Source organism: Sinohyriopsis cumingii, chromosome 15 (assembly GCF_028554795.1).
Source record: "Sinohyriopsis cumingii isolate HCF-2022 chromosome 15, ASM2855479v2, whole genome shotgun sequence".
Lineage (NCBI taxonomy): Eukaryota > Metazoa > Mollusca > Bivalvia > Unionida > Unionidae > Sinohyriopsis > Sinohyriopsis cumingii.
In genome coordinates this window covers 110,556,005-110,571,680 of record NC_142975.1, presented here as the reverse complement: position 1 = coordinate 110,571,680, position 15,676 = coordinate 110,556,005, and the positions used below count along the sequence as shown (strand labels likewise).

Sequence of the window (15,676 nt, the reverse complement as noted above, 5' to 3'; positions counted from 1 at the left end):
AAAACATTAGTATACTTTTTTCAGTATCTAAAGCAGAACCTAATGCGTTTGACTACAATGAGTATTTGGTTTCCATTTCTCCGTTGAATTTTAAATGGTACTATAACGATATTTGAAGATTTAGTTTGAGCGTTGTTTCGTAGTGAATAGCCGGATATTTACAAAAAAGTGTCATTTCTTTCCATGCTGACTGATTTTTAAGGTTAAATCTTTTGCAAATAATTTACTTCTTAGAGTTTTTGAGACATGTATTACATATTAGCACTGGACTTTAATTATTTAAAGTGTATGGGTTGAACTGTGGTATGAATGCGTTGGTCATTTATTGAGATGATATAAACGTGTGCATTGTGTATACATTATTGCTACATGCATGTGTGGACTGCCTAGACCTAAATCCTGTGTAATCTTATCATTCGTAACACTGTTTACACTGTGATAGTTGCTATACAAACGTAATACGTGAAATCGATCAACTAGCAACCGCTAAACAAAATATTTGAAAGAATAAATAAAATCATCAAAGCGTTCCGGTAAGCAAGAGTTACGAAATAGGAATGTAAAACAGGTAAGTAAAAATAATATATGTTATGTGAAAGAATGCAATATTGTGAGACATCAACATATAAGGCTGCTTGATAGAATGTAATTGTACCTGTTAAATTAACAATAATTGATGTGTCTTTTCAATATATTTTTGCTTTAACACTTTCTTATATCATATTATTTTTGGAATTCGTAACAACATAGTCTGAGGAAGAACAGGTTTAATGTTATCTTTGGTACATAATAGTTTGTTTAATTTGTATTTTGCTAATATTTCCCATAAAGCGATTCGCTTACATGACAAATTTATTCTTCATGACACATTTCGCTTTAGCTGGCATGTCCTTGTTAAAGTATAACATCGGTTTCTGTTAAATGAGCATCACTCCACACTTTTCAGGTTTTGTTTACCGGTGTATACATGCCATTGAATTGACTGGTAAATATAACGAATGTGTAATTTGGTCGAGCGGTGTTTATATATATATATATATATATATATATATATATATATATATATATATATATATATATATACACACACACACACTGATCGCTGAACTCTTATTAAGTAAAAACTATTTTAATTGCTGCACCCTTCCTTCAAGATACTGCAATTAAAACAACAAATATAAAGAATGATTGAACTAATACAAATTTGTATTATGAGAGGTTATTTCTATATTTTCTTTGCTATACGGTATACATTTTTAGTTACCATATCACACAGCATTTAAGCCCGACGACGACAGACAGTTTATGCCACGATTGTATAAAATGTAGGCTTTTAATCTGGCTGCAAATATAGAACATGGCATAGCAAATGGATACTCTCGTAATTCGGACACCTGTGGTACTAACGTTTCCTACATATTTAAGGACCGCATACCTTAATGTAAAGAGCATTAGACAGGATTTATCTCAACCAGAAAAATGTGTCCCGTGTGTATGGATGTATGTACTAGGATCGGTTCAACGGCACATCCGGACAAGCCTTGTTAAATGTATTTAGGTATGTGTATTATTCCAAGAAAGGCATACAAAACAAACATGAATACTGAAGTCCAATGGTAATATAAAGCATAGACAAAGCCCAAGATACATTGTTAAAAGGTTTACATAACTGCACTGTTACAAAGTGACCAACACATGCTCAGCTGGAATATCATTACTAGACACACACCATGACAAATCCGGCACCTCAGTCAGCAGTTTCACGTGCAGCGGGGCGCATCATGTCCAAATATGAGGCAAAATATGACTAGTTAAAATTTCGTGCAATTAATGTTAATGACGGATTAAATGAAATACCTATCTACCTACTTATTCTTACGATTTAGATGATAGTACTTCAGATTAAAGTTATAAATGACCTAGTCAACTGCGAGAAAATATTTTAAAATTTACCTATTTCGAGCATCAATTTATTAGAGCAAACTATTTTTGCAGTTATGAATTTAATCTTTTTGTAACCTTGACTCAAGCGCCATTCGATTATTTGCCCTGCATTGAAATAGCAAATGATAAACACATATTCATTTTCAACCGACAACTGCTCTGGCGAATAATTATGTACGCTTTATAAAAATACTAAAATATGGCATTAAAATAAGTAATAGCAAAGAGTGAGAAAATTCAAAAACATAGTGGGAAATAGAAGAAAGACCTTACGGTATTGCTAAATAAATCTCAAATAATCCTAGAATGTTCAAAACAAGTCCTGATAATTAATAGTTCTGAAGACGTTTTACTGGCAATCCGAAAATAAATCCAACGCTGGATGTGTTGACGTGCCTGTGGTGGCCTATGTCTTTCTTTTGTGCTAACAATCTTTAGTTGAATCACAGTGAATAAATAATCTGAATAAGAATAATCACTATAGATCCGTGGCTCTATTTCCAAGAATATTATTTTTGATGAGCACTTTGTATCACCAGTGAATAAATAATCTGAATAATTAAATTCAAGCCCTAATGAAATACTGGACACGACAATGATTCCAACTCAATATCTTATAGCACGAGTAAATAATTTTTGTATAAATAAGATTATAGAGTCCTCTACTTGACAATCAGCATTTTCTAATTAACAAATGCATGTATTACCTAATGAAAAATGTCATGCTGGATGGTTCCAAATGTTTATAAGACAAAATCTTGGGTATCATAAGAAGGTCTTCTACTAAACGTATAATAAAAACATGGTAAACACAATGTCTTTGACTCAGGCAAAGATAAAAATCCTAATAGTTAACACAACTTCATAGCGAAAACTTTCCTTTAAATTAGGTGATTACAGAAGTTTGAAAAGTCACTTAGTCAGGACAGGTGGAAAATGAACATGACTTTGGACAAAAACTAACAAACAAAGAATGCAGATTAAATATACACAACAACTGGCACACAAAAATGCAGTCGGTGGAGAGATTGTAGGGTAGCGTAGTAGAGGGAGAAAAGAAGTGGGATTGTTTGTGTTATAATAACAATTATAACACATTATTTGTCTTATCATGCCGAGGAAATGATGAACTAAGTATCTGCTTTAGGCATCCTACCCATGATGACCTGGGTGGGGATGGAACTCGATCGAGATCGAGGGAAGGAGAGTGAGATAGAGAGAGATAGGTGGAGGGAAGGTCGCTCACCAATGCAAACTTACCTACTTTCTGAGTATATTCCAACTATCGTGTGATAAAACTTTAATATGTTCCTCAACTGTTTCACCATCGACTAGTTTTAATAACTCAAGCTATATAACGTAAGATATTCAATATTTTCTCCGGTCTATGACGGCAGCTATAGACTTCAATAGTAATTGATAATGCCCATGTTATTGAACTATAAGTGTATTGACGTTTTTCAAAGCTTTAATTGACAAACGATAGATGATACATTCATGTAAATATATTTTACTATACTTAGTTCTAGACAATAATTTTTCGTAATTGGAAGAGAGAGAGAACGAGAGCGAGAGAGAGAGAGAGAGAGAGAGAGAGAGAGTGTGTGTTTTCAGATCATATATGTTGATCAGGTATGAAGTGACATTGTATAATACAAACGCACCATACACTATGATCTACATAATACTATACAACATGAATTTGAATTATAGTACATTTTTCTTAGTTACTAGTTGAATAATGGCCCCCACTGTTCAAAAACTAGAATAATTGATTCTTTCTTTTCAGATTTTATTGCAATATGTTTTTAGAAATTTCGAGTTGGCTTTAAGAAAACCTTCAGCTCCCCCCCCCCCATCTAGGAAATTCTCCTTTCCTTTTACATGTAAAATATAGATCTAATATATAATAGAATAACACAAAAATAAAAAGGTTGCTCATATTTCATCTGCACTCGTATCTCCCAGTATCATAATCTATACAGTTGAGACAATATCTATTTTCACCGTATTCCGAATCCAGTGGAACACATCAATTAACAGCCTATTTATCACATTGCAATACCAATACAAATGAATCATTATTTCCGGGAATTGTTTACAAAAAGTACACAGACCGGTATCAGATAATATTGTTTGATACAAAAGTAAATTCATTGGTAAAGTTCTGTTAGTAACATGAAATTGAAGCCATCGCTATTTTGAGTTACTTGATATTGTAAAACTTTAGCATATACCTTAGGTCACAGAGGTCTTTCAACCTGAAAGTTTCATTCCGCCTCGGATGCGAGAGGTCGCGGGTTCAAACTCCGGCCAAGACACTCCAGAGATTTATGACAATGATACCAGCAGAATTAAGAGGATATTGATTGGACTGGTCAGCCTAGTTGCAGGATAATGTGACTGGGTGGGACATCATACTACATGTCTGCGGCATGATGCCCCAGTGCTAGACATCACTATAAACTGCTACACTGCAGACATCATAGCGATAGGACTGAAAACATGTTAAAGCTAGGCTAAAAATCGAAATCTCTCTCTATCTCGCTCTCTCTGTCTCCTTCTCTCTCTCTCTCACACCATTTATTTACACTATACGGTTTAACATCCATTTTCAGAAGTGGGTTGTAAACTTCTTTAACCTTTTACTATTATGAAATACAATCTCAAAAAGGATACGGACAATTGGTCTGACTGGTGTCGTTGTATCTAACTCTAACGTTTTACAGAAGACCTTTACATATTGAATTAAAACTTCAAAGGAAAATAAATCACGTTGAGACCATACGTAGCATTAAAACTATTAAAAATAATTAATAGTTTCCTGGTCTGAAAATATATAACCAATTTAGACTACATTTAGTTCAAACCATATCTTATAGAAAACTGGTTCCTTTAGTTGGTTATTCTTATAAACGTTCTTCCATAAATTTGTTTTAATAAGATGTTCCGATCACCTGGATATAGTTTTCTCAGTTTAACAGTTTCCAAGTACCCTATTTATAGCCAGGCCAATTTTGACCCTTAGTAATTCAAAAAATGTGTAAATTGCTAAGTCGTTTTGCTTAGAGACAGCGAAAGACTAATTTGTGTGCACCACTGAAATGAAGAGCGTCTATTGCCATTGGCCTAGTACATCAACTTGTTTTAAGAATGTATAGCTGAAATGTAGAGCGTCTATTGCCATTGGCCTATTGCATCAACTTGTTTTAAGAATGTATAGCTGAAAAGAAAAGCGTCTATTGCCATTGGCCTATTGCATCAACTTGTTTTAAGAATGTATAGCTGAAATGAAGAGCGTCTATTGCCATTGGCCTAGTACATCAACTTGTTTTAAGAATGTATAGCTGAAAAGAAAAGCGTCTATTGCCATTGGCCTATTGCATCAACTTGTTTTAAGAATGAATAGCAGAAAAAGGGCAATTAGCATCATAACTATTGCTTAACATTAATGCGTGCAAACTAAATAGAGGAAAAGACGTGTCTGCACGCGACTATGTTGATATTTCACGAGTACGTATGCCTTTACGTCAAGTAAGTTACTTGTCGGTACAGAAATTATGAGAGATATATTTAGAAAATCTTTTTGATAGATTTAAAGTTGCGTATATTGTTTTGAGAGTCAGAGAACGAATACGTGTCAATCGTAAAAGCAAAATTATTGAAATGTCAACGTTGCTTGGTGTGATTTAAAGTGACAAAGCTTAAACATGTATACAGAGGACGCGCGGTCTAGTGGTTAGAGCTTCCGTCTCGGAAGCGGGAGATCGTGGGTTCGAACCCCGGCCGAGTCATACCAAATACTAACAAAAACGTACAAACAACTGCGCTCAGCATTAAATGGTTAGTGTTAAGACTGGTCTACCTGGTATCAAAATAACGTGACTGGGTGGGACATCATGCTACATGTCTGCGGCATGATGCCCCAGTGCTAGACATCACAATAAACTGCCACACTGCAGACATCGTAGCGATATAACTAAAACATTGTTAAAGCTGCATTAAAATTCCTAATAACACACACACACACACACACACACATAGAACACGTGCTGTGACGTAATAAAACATTGTTTATCCGTTCATGCAGTGTACGTGCATAATTAATTCAACCAACATTTTGAGTGGTTCCAGAGAAAACAGTTAACTATTATCGCTGTCATTGGACCAGTATCTCATTACTGAATTTGTAGCAGTTCAGAGAGTGAAATTAAGAGAAATAAAGGTGGTAAATTTACCCAAAGATATACCTCACCTGTGCAAATATGTATATCTTATCATTGTGTCAGTATTAGAAAATATCACTCTTTTTGTATAGTGTGAAATTAAGAAAAATAAAGGTGGTAAATTTGCCAATAAATTGACCTCACCTGTACAAATATATATAACTTATCACTGTATCAGTATTAGAAAATATCACTCTTTTTGCATAGTGTAAAATTAAGAGAAATAAAGGTGGTCAATTTTCTCATAAATTGACCTCACCTGTGCAAATATATGTAGCTTATCACTCTATCAATGGCAGAAAATATCACTCCTGTACATATTATTATTTATAAATGTTTTAACATAATATCCTTTATTGTTTCGTATTTGTTTTTCATTCAGGCTTTTTGAAAAGAAGCTCCACAGATAAGCACAGAGAAACCGATAAAGGGAAAATGATGAGACTGGTTACACTACTTCAGCTGTCTATAAATGTTATGTTTTGGATGTACATAGTTGGAACTGGTAAGAAAGATTTTCACTAGACTTATCCTGTCTGTTGTCCAGATGCTTGCAAACACTAGACTGACTTTAGTACTCTCTGGTATTGTTAATGAATGTTCATAATGAACCAATATGTGATAATAAATAAATATATTGTCCTGTGCAAAATGACTAGGTTAGTGTCTCCAATATTTTCATAATTTAATGAGTAATTAATACCGACATGTTTTAACATAAGCATAAACATTATTATATCAGTATGGCTCTACGGAGTATTGCTGAACAAATAAGAGTCAACATTATATTCATGAAATTTTAGAGGAAATGATAAACAACTAACAAAAATGTATGTTTGGCTCTTTTATAATTTTAGTTATGATTGATATTTCCGATTTTCCTGTAAGTCTATGAAATACACATAGAAATCAGCATTGATGATTTATAAATGCTAAAACATCATCAAAACCTTGATGGAATACTATTTTTAAATTAGAAGAAAAAATACATTGTTTTGTCTGAAATAAGATTTCCTATAAATGGACCGTCAACTCAATGTTTTCTTATGCAATGGCTGATAATTTATGATGGCAAAAGAAGCATTCCATTTTGCGTGTGTGCAAAGTATTATACACATTATAAGTATTATTATTATTATTGTTTTATTATTATTATTATTATTATTATTATTATTATTATTATTATTATTATTATTATCATTATTATTATTATTATCATTATTATTAGTAGTAGTATTGTTGTTGTTGTTACATCATACTAGTATTGAATACGGATTGCGTCAGCTAACAAACTCCAAAACGCGATTTTGATGGAGGATAATATATTGGTTGCTTTGTAAAAATATTTTCCACGAATAATTTTTTCAATCCTGCAATATAAATCATTCAGAGATAGCTGGATGCATATTATTTTATCTTTTTTATAATTTCGGTAGGTTTTGGAATTGATCTCCGTATTTCATACTTATCCCGTTGATGTATTCAGTTTCATTTATCTACACTGTACCGTTCATTTGGTTGTTTTTATCCTGAGTGAATGAGCATCCTATTATTGATATAAGGAATAAAAATGTTAAGATTTATTTAGATCAATATTTCTAAATAGAATGTACGACAGTTTTATCCGACTCTCCAAGCATAATCTGTAATATAAGGAGTCTAACTCCAAGTGCAAGAATAGAACCAGTGTTAAATATATTTTAATGCTATTTATATTGTCTCAAAAGCTGGTAGCTTCCCCTGTGGACTTAGCCCATTATTACCGTTAGGAACCTTTTGAGATCTCCAGGCTACATTTATATTTACACTGGATATGGTATATGGAAAGACAAGTTCATACGTGAACTTGAACTGCATAACGCATTTCAACGCACTGTTGTCTTTAATCGTCCTCGATCTGTTGTCAAGCTAAATATTATTATAGTAGCACTTCCTTAGCGACAATAATGTGTAAAAGATACGCTTGATATCCACTCCCCCATTCTTAGTAACACTGCTTTATTATTCGTCATACAATTATAATCATGAAATAGAACAAAATGATATTCAATTAAATATGGTTCTAGGCACACAAAACTATATCTGATATGTGTAGATACCTGGGTTGATATCCGCACATAGTAATTCTCGAGCACGTTTGTCTCAAATATGATTATTCTGAGAGCACAATAAACATCTTCATCTGACCAACTCCACGATCTGCTCCTTACAAACGTTGTGCAGAGGCACAGACCACGCCCGTTAATTCCAAGTTTGACTTTTGTCGTGAAGCGTGCAGGTGAATGACATTACTCACTCGTCCAGACTGTCAGGTTAACGCGATTCCTACGTTTTCTTTAAAACAATACAGAACTGATTTTTTCGTTTTTGCTATGAATGGCTATTTGTTATGTGTGTGACCAATCGATTACCAAATAAAAAGTGTATTATTAAGTACGCTTCCTTTATTAAGAAAATTCATATTTATGGGTCTTCACATAAAATGTATTTTTTAAGGAATGCAAGCACAACGCTCAATAAAGCGTCCGTTAATTTACTTACAGCACACGGAAACACAGTGTCGCTACCATGGATAACTCTAAGTGGTAAGTGTTGCATGTACTTTTATTAAAAGGAAGTTAGTTTGTTGCAAAGTTATTGCACGTGTGTTTCACTGCTTGTGTGTGTGTGTGTGTGTGTGTGTGTGTGTGTGTGTGTCTTTGTGTGTTTGCATGACCTCCGCGTGTATCAGGTTATGGGTAAATGTAATGATGTTATGATAATGCAGCTACAGGAATGTTTGTGATCATGACACTTGTTTACGCTGCTAGCCTTTAACGTAGAGTCTACAAGGCAACATATGTGTTTTTGAATGTGTATTGTTACCAGTCTATGATATTACAATAAGTAACAGAAAAGAGTGAAAAACAGCAAGCTTTGTAACATTTAACAAATAATTTATTTCCCTAAGGTACAAAGCAAAAATGAGGGAAAAGAACTTACGGTGATGCGAATTAAATCCCCAAATAATCCAAGAATTACAGACACAAGTTATAATGATTTAAAGTCCTGAATAAAACGCAGTTCAAATGCAGACTAAATTCACAAATTTACGGTGATTATGTTCTGCTATAGCTCCTAGTGTGTTGATGTGCCAACAGTCTTTTATCGAATCACATAAATACAATTCCAGGTGTGAATACACTATAAATTCCACTGAATGTGACTATCAAAAAACTGTTTGAAAACTTTTGTCTTTTCAGAGAAAATAATCACTTGAATTCAATAATTTGAAGAAATAAAATGTAAAGCCCAAATACTGGACACAACATATAATACAATTTCAAACGTAGTAAAAGCAACAGACAAAGATCCTCTCAGTTACACTCTATATATAGTTCTCTACTGGACCTCATGCCGTTTTCTAAAAAATATACCTAATGGAAAATAACCCCCAAGAATAACCCTGATGCTTGCAAACTAGAAACAATAACCTGTAAAATTCACTTAGGAAATGCCAAAACTTTGACCCAAATAAACATATTTACTGCTTCTATTATTACTAACACTATAAATAAATACACATAGATAATAATTTAGCTATGCACTCGCTTACAATGAATAAATAAAATAAAAATATCACATTGGGTCAAGCAGAAATGAAATTAAGTTTGGACAAGGTCAAGTCCAACATACAATGTTACATTATAATAGCATGCAGTGAAACACAAATTTAAAAAAAAACGAGCTAACAAACAAAGATTAAACCTTATGAGTTACAAGAAGTAAACATGAAAGGATATATGTATACACACGCGAAAGAGCATCTGCTATCTAATTGTTTCCTCTCTTGATGGACCTGATGTCAGCATTATATTCCGGTAACATCAAATTTCTCCTTAATAGTCTCTGATTTTTTATTTTCATTTTGTAAATGAAAGAAAGTGGGTTGTGATCACTAAATACAATCATAGGAGAAGGAGCCGAACTAATGCAAGACATCAAGGTGTTGTAATGTTAATATCAAAGCCAAAACTTACTCGTCGAACATTCCTTCACGATTTTTGAATAATTTCTCTGGTACTTATTTAATTTCTTAGAAAAATAGCACACTGGATAAGCTACATCTTTTTTGTCTTCTTGAATCAAAACTGTTCCAACACCAACATCAATTGCATTGAGGCATTTAAATGACTGAAATTTGGAGATGAAGGATCTATTGGACTATTAAGTTTAACATTTAACTTTTCAAAATCATCATGATATTTTTCAGTCCAATGAAACTTGGTTTTCTTGATCAATCAGTTTGTGAGGGGTTCAGCAATTATGGAATAATTGTATCAGCTGCATTTTTTGACCTTATAATCTATAGAATTAACTTGTCCATTTTCAGCGATATGTCTGTAGAAAGTTACGCAAGCACGACAAACTGAATTTTGGATAAATTAATTGTCAAATTTGCATTGGTGAATATGTCACAGAATTTCCGAGTTGTTGATAAATAATCTTTCCAGGTATCTTTGCTGATAATAACATCATCAATGCAAGCATCACAAATATTTTGGCCAGATGCAGTGATTTTCATTAAATGTTGAAAAGTAATAGGCGAACCTTTCATTCCAAACAGCATCACTTTATAGTGAAAAACGTCCATGTGGAGTTACGACTGCCGAAAATTCCTTTGCCTTTTCCGTCAGTGAAATTTGCCAAAGTCCTTTTAGAAACTCAGATTTAGTGACATACTTTGCATTTCTAATTTTATCGATTATTGGCAATGGAAATGAATTTGTTTTAGTCATGCTGTTCGCCTTTCTATAATCAGTTCAAATGCGGAAAGTATTATTTGGTTTCTGAACAAAAATACACGGTGAACTCTAGTCACTTTTACTCGGCTTAATGAAGTCGTCCACAAGCAAGCATACCTGTTATAGAAGGTTCATCCTGTTCGGGAGTTGTTTCGCAGGTGTGGAATTAATATCAGCGTCATGGTAGATTTATTTATTCTTGTAGGAACATTTGCAAATAAGTGCTCGTATTCAAGTAATAACTGTTTTAGTTCATTCTTTTCTTGTTGTTTAAAACGTGAAAGTTTCTGGTCAATAATATTTATAATTTCTGAATTTTGAAGATTTGTTTCTCCCAAATGAATGTAGTCCGATTGCATTCCATCGCTTAAATCACCAGTGTGTGGAATAAGTTCAACTAAAGTATTTGCATGATTAAGCTCTGCTATCTATATCAACAGACTCTTACTCCTTTAACGGATGTACATCCCAGGAGTACTATTATTGTAATTAATTCATTAATTTTCTACTTAACTTTGTAAGGGCCATACTACCTAATCAGAAGAAAATTGTGAAGAATCAGCAAGAGAGACAGAACTCGATCACCAGATTGATAAATTCTCTCCAATGTATCTCTGCCCTACCTTAATTTCATTTTTGACTTGAATTACTGAATGCGAAATTCATGCATAACTGGCTAGAAAACGTCAGACCTAAAATTTAACCCATGACCACATTGGACAGATCTGAGAAGGCCGAACTGAATAAAAACAAATGTATCAAAGCTTCTAATATTGTTTCAGTTTTAATATTCCTCAAAGGAATTGCCTCTGTGAATCTTGTTGACGCACACATTATGGTCATCAAATATTGTTGAACCGATTTTGTCTTAGGTAGGGACTGACACAATCTACCATTATTCTGCTAAATAGTTAGTGAAATGCTGGAATAGGTTGTAAATGAGTATTAGGCATCTTCTGATAAGTTTTTGTACCATTTGATAAGTATTACAATATTTGCAGTATTTACAAGCAACACTTTAAAATGTTTGGTCAATGGAAGTGATTCAAGACCTTGCGATAAGCATAATCAATCACTAAATGACCAGCCAAAGGAGTTTTTTAGGCCAGACTAAGTATTTCCTACCTGTACGATTTGATTTATCAACTACAATTTGACAGTTAACTGGCCACTAGTCAGCAGCAAGTATATCAGGATGTCTCCATTTTTTTTCATAAAAATCCCATTTTTAACGAAACAACAAACATGTAATTATGTGGCTTCAATTTCTCTAGTGGCCTTTTAAAACAATCAGGAGATCTCATGATATTTTCATGTTCGATAAGTGATTGTCGTTTTTCACCCTGATTAGAGTAAAAGAGGAACACTGATAAATACCCTTTGATTGATCCAAAGAAGGAGTGGAAGTGACAGCATCAAAAACCTCATCAATACATGTATCAGCTAAAGGAATACGTTCATGATCAACATCATACTCTATAGCTTTCTATACCGTAGCGCTAGTAACTGCACAAGCTGGGTATAAATCAGGAATATCTTCTTCACTATGACTGACTTTCAGATCCAAACAAGGCTTGTCACATAAAATTGGATTAACCACAACCTTATCTACAGCTAGCTCGTTGCATAGTAATAAATCAATGCCCTCAACAGGCAAGGACTACACTATTCCGATTGTCATGGGTCTTGAGACTAAGTCTGATGACACATTTCCACAATGCAAAGGAACATTATCAAAGCTTCACACTACTCTGAATACGAACACTCTGATTAGAAGAAGACTTCTCAAAAAAGGCAAAGTACCTGATAATAAAAGACTATGAGAATCTTCTGTGTTCCTTAAAATTCTAATATTGACGGGATTGGCCGAATCACACATGAGCGATATAGAAATCTTTGACATGAATTGTTCATAATTCTCCATTAATAAAATCAGATTGGAGTTTATTTAACCCAACAAATGTATTGCTTTTAATGCATGACCGTGACATTGATCTCTTAGAAATAAACTAAATGGAATAGGTCTGTCTTGATTCTGATGCTTATTTTTCAATTTGTAGCAATCAGAAATAAAGTGGCCTTTCTTCTTGCAATAGTTATACGTAGGACGTGATAAGGACTTCTAGTTAATGTTACCAGAAATTTGATTTCTAAAAGTTATGCCAGATTGAAATTTGAAGGGGCTTGTATTAGTCTGAAATATTTGTTTTAACCAGTCGAATGCTGAGAGGAAGACATACTTACAAACGAAACTTTATGAGCTAAGGTTCACTCGTCAGTAGTATGAGCATCATTTTCTAAAGTTTTCACCTGATGCTAATCAGGATAAGTCTTAACGTCACTATGGACGCAATGCTTGAACTCTTAAACTAATATTAGTTTTCTGAGAGTTTCTTGATATTTATCAACTTCCTTCGTAGAGACTAACTCGTAACCCTTCAAGATGCATTCTTTAAGCAAATCAATGTCAGCACCTTGCTGTACTGAGGCCAATGCTCTCTTGGCCATTTCTAAATTTCAACAAATTGTTCAAAATTAGGAAAATATCTATCTACTTCTTTTTCTACAAAAGGTGGCACTAATCTGATATTCGTAGTAACCTAAAAACATGAAGTTGTATGCAAGTTGGAGTGTGCATTTTACACGGCAGCTCTCTTTTAATCTAAATTGATATTCATTTTCTTCCTTTTCTCTTTGCATTTGCACTAGAATTTTTCTCTCTCTATCTTCTTTCTCACACTGCATTTGCATTTTCTCCCTTTTCTCCAATATCATGTTTTTCTTTTTTCTGTAATTGCATTTGTATCTCTCTCTTCTTTCTTCAATTGCCTTTTCCTTTCTCGTTCCTCTGTTTGCTTTTGTTTCTCTTCTGTCTCTTTTTGAAGCTCAAGATTTTCTTTATTCTACTTCGATCTTGTATTTGAATTTTAATTCCTTTACTTTTATGTTAGAGTCTGATACAGACTTACTAATCCATTACACGTTTATCCAAAACACTCCTTTCCACCAAATATTGGACCAATATTTATTTTTATCTCTTGCTTTGTTAAAGAAGATTTTGCCTCAGAAAGGTCATATTTTCTGGCAAGCTGTAGCAATTCATCCTCTTTCAAGGAGTAGAATTGTTCTTGGGTAGAAATTGAAATAAAGATCTCCACTTTAGATCATATTTTAAGAAGCTTGTTAATGTCACTAAAGATTTAAAAATGTGAAATTAGATCTGGAATTTAGAAAGTTCTAATACAAAGTGAATCAAAATTTCAAAAGCAAAGTTTGCTGAAATATTTTTGTGATTTTCTTATGCCGGACAAGCCCCCAATTTTATGTTACGAGTCTGCTTTCTTACAATAAGCAACCTAATAGAGTAAAAGACAAAAACGTTATAACATTTAACAAATAATTTCTTTCCCTAGAATGCAAAGTGAAAATGAGAAAATAGTACTTACGGTATTGCGAATTAAATCCCAAAATAATCCAAGAAATACAGACACAAGTCCTAATAATTTCATTTCTTGTATAAAGCTCAGTACCAGTCCTAACTAAATCTAAAACTGATGGCGATGATGCGTCTGATATAGCTCCTGTTGTGTTGATGTGCCAACAATCTTTTGTGTTTGTTAAATCACATAAATATAATTCCAGGATTGAATACACTGTAAACTCCAGCGATTATTTCTATGTAATATTTTTAACAAAGCACTTTTGCATTTCCAGAGAAAATAATCACTTGAATTCAATAATTTGAAGAAAACATGTCCAGCCCAAATACTAGATACAACATATAATACAATTTCAAGGTGCTAGATCCTAAAAGCAACTAATAAAATCCTTTCAGCAACACTATATATATTTCTTCGGTCACTATTAGTATTTTCTATAAAACAAAAAGATTATCTAATGGAAACGAGCCTTCTAGAATGTTCCTAATGTTTACAAAATAAAAACAAACCTTGGTCCAGATAAACATATTTACCTCTGCTATTAATAACAGTTTTGACTTTAAACCCAGATACATAGAGGATAATTTAGCTATGTAGTAGTTGTTTACAATTAATAAAATAAAAAGAGTCAATTTGGTTCAAGTAGAATTGGACTTAATTTCGGATACGGTCAAGTCCAACATACAAAGTTACATTGTAATAGCATGTACTAAAATTAACAAAACTAACAAACAAATAAATTACATATAAATAAAAGCATTGATGTTGCTGCTCATTTCGGTTTCGTTTATTTTGTTCATACTTTAATGCTAGAGATCAAGTCTAAGTAGGGCGAATACCCTATCATATAAGATAGTGATTACTTAATTTTTTATGTCCGTTTGTGCGTTTAACGTTATTGTGACATATTTATTTATGTATAGCATGTATGTATGTAATATGTATGTATGTATGTATGTATGTATGTATGTATATATGTATGTATGACTAAAACAAACTCATTTTCATGACCCACATTCGGGCATATAATTGGTGTTTTGGCTAGAGTTATTACTGATGTATTGAGAAATAATAATTTTTCTTGCCTTAACACTTGAGAAGTTAAAGTGTTATATATTGTGACCAGTTTTGGGCTAATTATTTTGTTTGCTTCAGTTTATTTGGATTTCAAGTTTGTTTTCCCTGGAAATACTAGTGTTCTAAATTAATACTTGGACAAAGACATTTATCGAAATTTATACAGGATTCAAAATTCTGGAATAATAATTTCTGTGATTCAACA

The 15,676-nt window shown here is 33.0% G+C and overlaps 1 protein-coding gene across 2 annotated transcripts in view; it reads left to right on the top strand.

The window, feature by feature from the left end:
- The first annotated feature begins 466 nt into the window (after nt 1-466).
- Nucleotides 467-15,676, top strand: part of LOC149782471 (uncharacterized) — a 189,968-nt gene continuing 174,758 nt past the window's right edge. The window contains exons 1-2 of one of the 2 annotated variants that reach the window (XM_089933888.1): nt 467-568; nt 6,553-6,675. In XM_089933888.1, the coding sequence (XP_089790014.1) occupies nt 6,606-6,675 (70 nt within the window). In that variant the 5' untranslated portion in view covers nt 467-568; nt 6,553-6,605. Of the gene's footprint in view, nt 569-3,184; nt 3,304-6,552; nt 6,676-15,676 lie in introns of those variants that run through there. The other variant, XM_089933889.1, reaches the window with a different exon arrangement.